This window comes from Arachis duranensis, chromosome 5 (assembly GCF_000817695.3).
Source record: "Arachis duranensis cultivar V14167 chromosome 5, aradu.V14167.gnm2.J7QH, whole genome shotgun sequence".
Lineage (NCBI taxonomy): Eukaryota > Viridiplantae > Streptophyta > Magnoliopsida > Fabales > Fabaceae > Arachis > Arachis duranensis.
Window position 1 is genome coordinate 35,877,079 of NC_029776.3, and position 8,884 is coordinate 35,885,962.

Here is an 8,884-nt window from a genome sequence, read left to right on the forward strand (position 1 = left end):
TGGACGTTAGTTAGGACGTTAGTGGTGTTAACGTTAAGTAAAAATGTGGGTTCAAGAACGTTAGTGACGATCACCTTTTTCACTAACGCTCCAAATCAATTTGATCCACGTTAACTTCAACGTTAGTGGTACTAAGGTGACCACTAATGTTGCCTCTTAGTCCTTCCCAAACGTTATTGGCATTCACCTTTACCAATAATGTTTCTCTTTGCTTTCTTTCCCCACGTTAGTGATCCACATTAGTGTAACTAACGTGGCCCTTAACGTGGGCATGCCCAAGCTTCGAGAGCGTTAATAATACTTACCTTTGACACTAACGCTTCAAACGCCCCTCTTTCCCACGTTAGTGTCTCACGTTAATTGCATTAACGTGACCACTAACGTGGTGGTGATTGCCATCTCCAATGTTAGTGACAAAGGTGAGTGTCACTAACGTTGGCGATTGCTTTCTCCTCCCACGTTAGAGTTCACGTTAATTGGATTAACGTGACTCTTAATGTGGCTAAGTGTGCCCTTTTTGGAACGTTAGTCGTATTCACTTTTACCACTAACGTTGGAGCTCCCCTTTTCCTCCACGTTAGCTACCACGTTAATGTAATTAACGTGCCAACTAATGTGGGCTATGATGGCTTCGAAGGCGTTATTGGCGATCACTTTTTTCATTAACGCTGCAAGCTTATTCCCATTCCACATTAGTGGTCACGTTAATTAGATTAACATGGCTGCTAACGTGGCTCTTCCTTGCTTCCTTTGTCCTAAAATCAAGCAAATAAAGTGTATCAAAGCTCTGTTCCAAGTCATGAGATCATGCATTATCCATTTTATCATTCAACTCCTGCATAATTCTCATAAAATCATGTAAAGTTCACAATATTAGCTTGAATCAAGATGTAAGTGTATATCTACCCAAATCTTGCTTATTTACTAAGAAATTGCATGAAACTACCCTAAAACAGTAAAGAAAAGGTCAGTGAAACTGGCCAAGATGCCCTAGCATCAGACTTATGGACTTGGATTAATATAGCTCATTTGACTTTCCTTTACTGGTTAGAGGATGATTTAATGGGATTGATCCTTGCCAATTCTCATGTTGTGGTTAGTGATAAGGATAGAGATCCTTGACCACCAAACCTTGTCAAGACCTCTTTTTGTCATTTGATTTCCTTTACAATTTACTTTTCCTGTTCTCTTATTCAAAACCCCAAAATATACCTTAACATAACCAATTATAAGAACACTTCCCTGCAATTCCTTTGAGAGACGACCCGAGGTTTGAATACTTCGGTTATTATTTTTAAGGGGTTTGTTACTTGTGACAAACAATTTTTTTTGTATGAAAGGATTTTAGTTGGTTTGGAAACTATATTTGCAATGAGAATTTATTTATGAATTCTAAACCATCAAAATCCGATCATCAAGGGAGCACATCCTGGCGTTGAATGCCAGCCAGGGCGCAAAGTTGGGCGTTCAACACCCTGAAGGGGACAGAGAATTCAAATTCTTAGCCTTTCAGGCTAGTGAGCCCCATAGAATCTTCACCTACCCCACCTTTCTTCTCTTTCCTACCTTTTCAAAACCTTGAAACCCCGCACCCCACTTTCTTTCTTCCCCATACACCCTCACCAATCACATCCACATCACCTTTTCCACTTCCCAACACCCATTATAATCTCCATCATTCAATTCCCACTAACCCCACCCACTTCAAATTCAACTCATTCCCACCCATTCTATTCTCCCATTCAATCGAACCCTTCTTTTTAGTCTTACTTATTTTTTATTGCTTGAGGACAAGCAACAATTTAAGTTTGGTGTTGAAAAAGCTTTACTTTTGACTTCTACCATCCCTAATTATGGCACCAAAGGTCAGTGAAGCCTCAAGGAAGAGAAAGGAAAAGTCTCCCATTTCCTCTTCCGAGCCATGGAAATCATGGAGATTCCTCACTAGAGCCCACCAAGATCACTTAAATGCTGTGGTGAGGCACAAAAGGGTGATTCCTAAGGTCCCCTTTAAGCTCAAGGAGGATGAGTATCCAAAAATTCTTGAAGAAATCTGGAGAAGGGATTGAGAAATTTTAGCCCATCCTATCTCAGTTGTTGGCACACTAATGGTGCAAGAATTCTACACCAACTCTTGGGTCATGAAGAGGTATGACACTAGTGTGAACCCACAACCCAAGAACTACTGCACTAAGGTCTGAGAGCAACTCTGTGTGGAGGGAGCCCAATGGAGGCTAGATGCACACGGCAAGCCCCACCAACTGAGTAGGCATGACCTCAAGCTAGTGGCTAGAGGATGGTTGGAGCTTGTGCAGCGCCCCATTATCCCTACTAATAATCGATCTGAAGTTACTATTGATCGAGCAATAATGGTGCACTGCATCATGCTCGGAAATGAAGTGGAGATGCACAAGGTAATCCCTCAAGAAATATACAAGGTAGCCACAAAAGCCTCTACCAAGGCAAGGCTAGCCTTCCCACACCTCATCTATCACATGTGAAATTCAGTTGGAAGTAACATCCTAGGTGATGCCCTCATTGAGAAGGATAAGCTCATCACAAAGATGAGGATAGAGAATGTTAGAAAGACGGCACAAGGACCCCAACAAGAGCCTGTGTAGTCACCTCCACCAGAAATTCCTGAGATGCCTTAAGGGATGTATATTCCTCTCCGAGATTATTGGGATCAACTGAATACCTCAATAGGGGAGCTAAACGCAACCGTGGAACAACTGAGGGTGGAACACACTGAGCACGCTACCATCCTCCATGAGATAAGAGAAGATCAGAGACGGTTGATAGAGGAACAGTTGAGGCAAGGGTGTGACATAGAGGAGATCAAACGCTCCATTGGATTCTCCAGGGGAAGCAGCAGCCACCGTCACTAAGGTTGTTGAGTTCCATTATTCCTCTATCTGTTTTATTTCTGTTTTCACTGTACTTTCAATTATTTTTGGTTTTCTTTTCTAAGTTCAAGATCATGTTTAGTAGTTTGTTATTTTCTAGTTTAGTTTCTTATTTATTCTTGTTATATGATATCTTCTGTATCCTCACCATGCTTAAAAAGAAAAATTATTTGAAAAAGAAACAGTAAGATGCATAAGTTTTAATTATATCATGAGTTATTTCAATTAATCTGATGTGGTGGCCTTGCATTTTTCTTCTGAATGTATGAATTAACAGCACATGATTGATGTTGAAATTGAGAATGTTGTCTCTTGAAGAATAAAGAATTTAGAGAAGTATTATTGACTCTCTGAAAAATCAAAAAAATATTAATTCTTGAAGCAAAAAAAAGTAACAAAAAATAAAAGAAAAAAAAAGAAAAAGAAAAAGAATGCTCGTAAAAAAATCAAAAGAGCAAGGATCCAAAGCTTTGAGCATCAATGATTAGGAAGGTTAGAAATTAAGCCTAAAAAGCTCAAATGAGTTACTATCCCTAACTAAATGCTTGTGGTGTGAAGGTGTCAAGTGAAAAGCTTGAGACTGAGCAGTTAAAGTCGTGATCCAAAGCAAAAGAGTACGCCTAAGAACTCTGGGCACCACTGACTAGGAATTTAAGCAAACCAAAATTCAAATCCTAAGGGTTCCCCCAGTTAAGTTCCTGTGGCGTTTATGTATCCGGTGGTAATACGAGAAAACAAAACGCTTAGAGTCACAGATAGGCTAAAAAAAGGTGCAAAGCACCAAAAGAAACTGTGTTCAAGAACCAAAAAGAGCTAAACTAAGAGAATCAATAATATCATCTGGATTCTAGTTCCAAGAGATGTCAATAATTCTGAACTTCAAGGGAAATTGAGATGCCAAAACTGTTCAGAAGTAAAGAGCTATTAGCCCCATTAACTTATTTGGAACTGAGCTTCATTGAAAACTCTGAAACCTATTGTATCTTTCTCTTCTTTTTAGTCCTACTTGTTTTTGGTTGCTTGAGGACAAGCAACAGTTTAAGTTTGGTGTTGTGATAAGCAGATATTTTATACGCTTGTTTATGTCATTGTCTTATTGTTTTTGGTAGATTTCATTAAGTTTTATTATGTTTTAGTAGGGATTAATTCAAAATTTACTTTTTGGATACTACTTTGAGTTTTTGTATTTTTCTTATGATTTTAGATGAATTTTGGATGAATTTAGCAAGTTTTGGAAAAGTCTGATTCTAAGGTAAGGAAAGCATAGCAGATGTTGTCAGATTCTGACCTCCGAGCGTTCAAACGAGCATTTCTGGAGCTACAGAGATCCAAATGACACGTTCTCAACAGCGTTGGAAAGTTAACTTCCAAAGCTTTTTAGAAATATATAATGGTTTATACTTTTTTTCGGATTGGACAACTCAAAACGGGCGTTGGACGCCCAAAGTACACCCTAGCGGGCGTCCAACGCCCCAAGAGGACCAAGGCTAGCATTGAACGCCCAAACTTGGCGTTCAATGCCACAAGGGGAGCATGCAAAGAGCAGCATATTTACTCCCTAGTGGGTGTCCAATGCCCACTCCTTCAAGTTAGAAGCTCAGCTCAGACCAAGACACTCACCAAGTGGGCCCAGAAGTGGATTTTCGCACCTTTTAGCTTAGTTTCTTTCATTATTGTAATTTCTAATTACTATTAGTTTCTTTTTAAGTCTAGTCATTAGTATAATTAAGGGAAGATCACCATTGTTTAGGATCTTCTCCACCACTTTCAAACTCTACACTTTATTTTCTGTACAGTATGAGCAACTAAACCTCCTACGTTAAGGTTAGGAGCTCTGCTGATTCCTATGGATTAATGCAATTAATTTTCTACTTCAATCGATGTTTGATTCTATTCTATGATGGATTGTCGTTCTTCATCCTTATGAATCTCGATTCTACATGAGTTCCTTACGAATCCTGACCTGGATAGTATTGAGATACAGCTTGAGAATGCATCACAGGCTCCAACAAGTTATCTGGGCTAATTGGGGTATGTGACATAAAACCTCGTTAGTCAAGGGTAATTGAGGTTCCTGTGGCTCTAAGGGCTAGAACCATAAGAGCATCAGTCTCTGATCCAGAAGATCCGACCTTATCTGTGGCGTTTTGAGTAGGATCATCAAGAGATTGAATTGTGTGCGCTTCACCCTCTCCCAGATTTATCTAGTCAGTTCGGATGTTTGGTTTGGACCTGAGGAGATTAACGACCACGACCAATGGCTTAATCACTTACAGCCTTGCCATTGAAGGAATTACTCATAATTGAAGTAATGAGCATGACGTGTTAATCCAAAAGAAGAAGCATCTCCAAAGTCTTAACTAATCTATCATTACTATCTTTACATCAACTATTTATCGCTTTTATTATTGCTTTTTTATGAGCCTATAACAAACAACAACCAACTTTCTATTCGCCTGACTAAGATCTGCAGGATAACCACAGCTTGCTCAATCTGGCAATCCTCGTGGGATTCGACCCTCACTCACCTAAGGTATTACTTGGATGATCCGGTGCACTTGCCGGTTCAGCGAGTCACAAATTAGCGCACCAAGGGGGTTACGTGTGTGTGAGTGGAGTAAGAGGGTTTAGGGTTAGTGAAATTAGGGTTTGGAATTGAAAATTTAGGGTTAGGGTAAAGTATTAATTTAAAACTAAATTTAATTAATATAATTAATTTTAAAATACTATTATATTTTTCAAAATACAAATTATTTTTAATTAAATGTTCTAATTTAAAATTAGTGATAAATAAATAATTTTTTTTAGTTCATAATTTTAACCAAAAGTTTCAATTATTAAACTTAAATTGTATAAAACTTTTCATTATTTTTAATTGCTAATACTTTGAATTCCTAATATGAAAATACTCAATTATTTAAAAAATTTATAAATCCTACTAGATTTTAAGCTTAAAGTATCATAAAACATAATTTAATTATGTTTAGGAAAATAATTTTCTTCAAATAAAATTCTCAATAAATATAATAAATCATGAATAATTCATCATTTAATTTTCAAAAACTCGGGTTGTTATATCAAACGGCGTCATTCATCATCTGCTGAAGTTGTTTAACTGTCTGGTGGTCGTAGATCTTCCTGATCATGAGATTAGGTTCCGTATCCCATATGAATTTCAACTGCACAAAGTGATTCAACAACATTAGTTAGTCCAAATAAAATACAGTTCAAATACGATTAATTAATTCGATATTATTGGGTTCTTACCGCCCATTTCTAAAACCATCACTCTCTGGTCTTATCAAGAATCTTTGTGTAGCTCGACCACGGTTGGTCATATATTGACTTAATGACCTCGGAAATCTCCTATGTGTAAGCATTATTGTTTGGTGCAAATCTATCAAAGAAAAAAAAACTTAAGATTAACAAACACATAGAAACACATAAACTTAAGATTAACAAACTTAATATTAAAAAATAGTATGTACTTACGCTTGCATGCCATCGGGCCAAATTCTCAACCGGATGACGGGTGGTGGTGGAGGAGCATCCTGCTAGGGGGCACTAGAGGAATCTCCATCGCATACTCTGTCATTGGATCTGTAGGAGGCGTAGCAGAAGAAGACACGTAGTTCGAGTTTGGGACCATGATGAATTACTGGTCCGTTGGACACGCCTGTGATGTCAGAGGGGTCGATCGAGTAGTCGGGGTAGAGGCGATAATTGAACAACCCCTGAGAATTTGGTGGAAACCCTCCTTCTACCACGACCACGAGACTCACTCGATCTACCTCTACTACCTGACGTCATGTCTGCAAAGAGAATATATTATTAATACTAATCAGCATATACACTACACGAATCATTCAACAAAACTTCCCAGAAAAATTAGACATAACCTCCCCTAAAATTGGACATATATCCACTTTTATGGTTTTCACAAATCCAACCAATCTCAATATACAGCATCAGTCAACATTCAATTAATTTCATAAGAATTAAACTCAAGTAAACAAACAACTTTCATTATTCAAATCCAAAGCAATAAGATGTGACATGCTTAAATACAATACAAAAGCAATATGCAAAATTTTAAGTATGAAATAGATTGAACTACTTATTCTTAATTAGTGTCAAGTTAACGAAATCAAGCACAATAAGATGTGACATGTATAAATCCAATGCAAAGGCAATATGTAAAACTTTAAATGTGAATTTGATTGAGTGAGTGGGATTGTGCCATGGACTAATGCAACTTAGCAATTCAATCTATATGGATGCTAACAGGTTATTATTTAAACTTGTAATGACCTATAAAATACAATTAGATTGGTATAAGATTAGATTTGTACAAAATAAAAGTTCAACTATGTATTCTTAATGGCCAACTAAAAATTATAGTAAAAAAAAGTTTTATTTTAATTTCATAATTTATAAATCAAATAACAAAAACAATCTATCTAAAACACGCTGATGAGAGAACTTTTGCATGGTCTGGAATTCAGAATAAATTTCCATTGCAAGTATAGCTTCTAAACCAACAAAGGTCCTTTCATACAAACATTTGGTTGTCACAAGTAACAAACCCCTAAATAAATTGATAACCGAAGTATTTAAACCTCGGGTCGTCTTCTTAAGGAATTGCAGGGAGGTATGTTCTTATTATTGGCTATGAAAAAGGTGAAATTGGGGTTTTTGGAATTTGGACAATGGGCACAGGTATATTTTCAAAGCAATAAAAAATAAATAAATAACTGTAAAATAAACTCTTGGCAAGGTATAAGAAATTGGAAGTCCAGACTTAGTTATTCTTATCACTAATAATGAAAGTTGAATCTTAATTCCACTTAGTTAACCTTTGCTAAAGCAAAGGAAAGTCAATGGACTAATTAGTTGACCTTCGAATCCTATTTATTTCCTAAGAAAAGGTTGGGATTATTGAAGTTCAGTTCAATTAGCAAAGATAACAGTTATCAATTATGTTGAGCTAAGATAACTCCTGAGTTACTGATTTCTTAACCAAGACCAAAAAGGGGAAAAGTAAAATCTACTTGAATGAAAATAAATTGGATAAAGCCAAAGCATCCATAACATATAAATCTGAAATACCTCAAATTATATTAAATAAAAATGTCAATTCTAACATGGACAATACCAACAGCCAATTGGGCAACATCAATCAAACACAATAAAAGCTTCAGAGTAAACAAAAGTAGAAGAGAAATTAAATAGTAAAAGGAATATTGAACCTGTAATGAAGAAGTTGAAATCCTAATCCTAATCCTAATCCTAAGAGAGAGGAGAGAACCTCTCTCTCTCTAAAAACTATATCTAAAACTAAAATTATGAATTATCAGAGCCTCTGAGTCTCTGCAAGTTTCCTGACTTTAGTCTGTGTTTCTGGGCCAAAAATTGGGTTGAAATGTGGCCCAGAATCTCTGCCAGCGACTTTTGTTATTCTGCAGATCGTGCATGTCACGCGATCGCGTCATCCATGCGGACGCGTCATTTGCGTTTTTCCCAGCCACGCGTTCGCGTCGTCCATGCTTCTGCGTCACTTGTGCTTTTCCAATCCGCGCCATCGCGTAAGCCATGCGGCTGCGTCATTGCGAATTCCTTTCTTCCGTGCGGTCGCATCGCTGACGCGTACGCGTCACTTCTCGCTGGTCATCTCCTCAATTTCTTGTGTTCCTTCCATTTTTGCAAGCTTCCTTCCCAATCTCTCACTCATTCATGCCTTATAAATCTTGAAACACTTAACACACAGATCAAGGCATTGAATGGTAATAAGAGAGGATTAAGATTAGCTAAATTAAGACCAAAGAAGCATGTTTTCAATCATATAATAATTTTAGGAAGGAAATATAAATGCATGCTAATTATATGAATAAGTGGGTAAGACCATGATAAAACCATACAATTAAACACATTGTAAACCATAAAATAGTGGTTTATCAACCTCCCCACACTTAAACATT

At 37.1% G+C, this 8,884-nt stretch overlaps 1 protein-coding gene across 1 annotated transcript in view; it reads right to left on the bottom strand.

Annotated features, from left to right (window-relative positions):
* Positions 1-6,555, bottom strand: part of LOC110281509 (uncharacterized) — a gene marked incomplete at its 3' end in the record, with an annotated part of 40,226 nt that extends 33,671 nt beyond the window's left edge. The window contains exons 1-3 of the mRNA XM_052261700.1: positions 6,429-6,555; positions 6,174-6,303; positions 5,990-6,044 (exon numbers count right to left, since the gene is read on the bottom strand). Coding sequence (XP_052117660.1) covers positions 5,990-6,044; positions 6,174-6,303; positions 6,429-6,555 — 312 coding nt within the window. The remainder of the gene's footprint in view (positions 1-5,989; positions 6,045-6,173; positions 6,304-6,428) is intronic.
* Between the last annotated feature and the right edge of the window lie 2,329 nt (positions 6,556-8,884).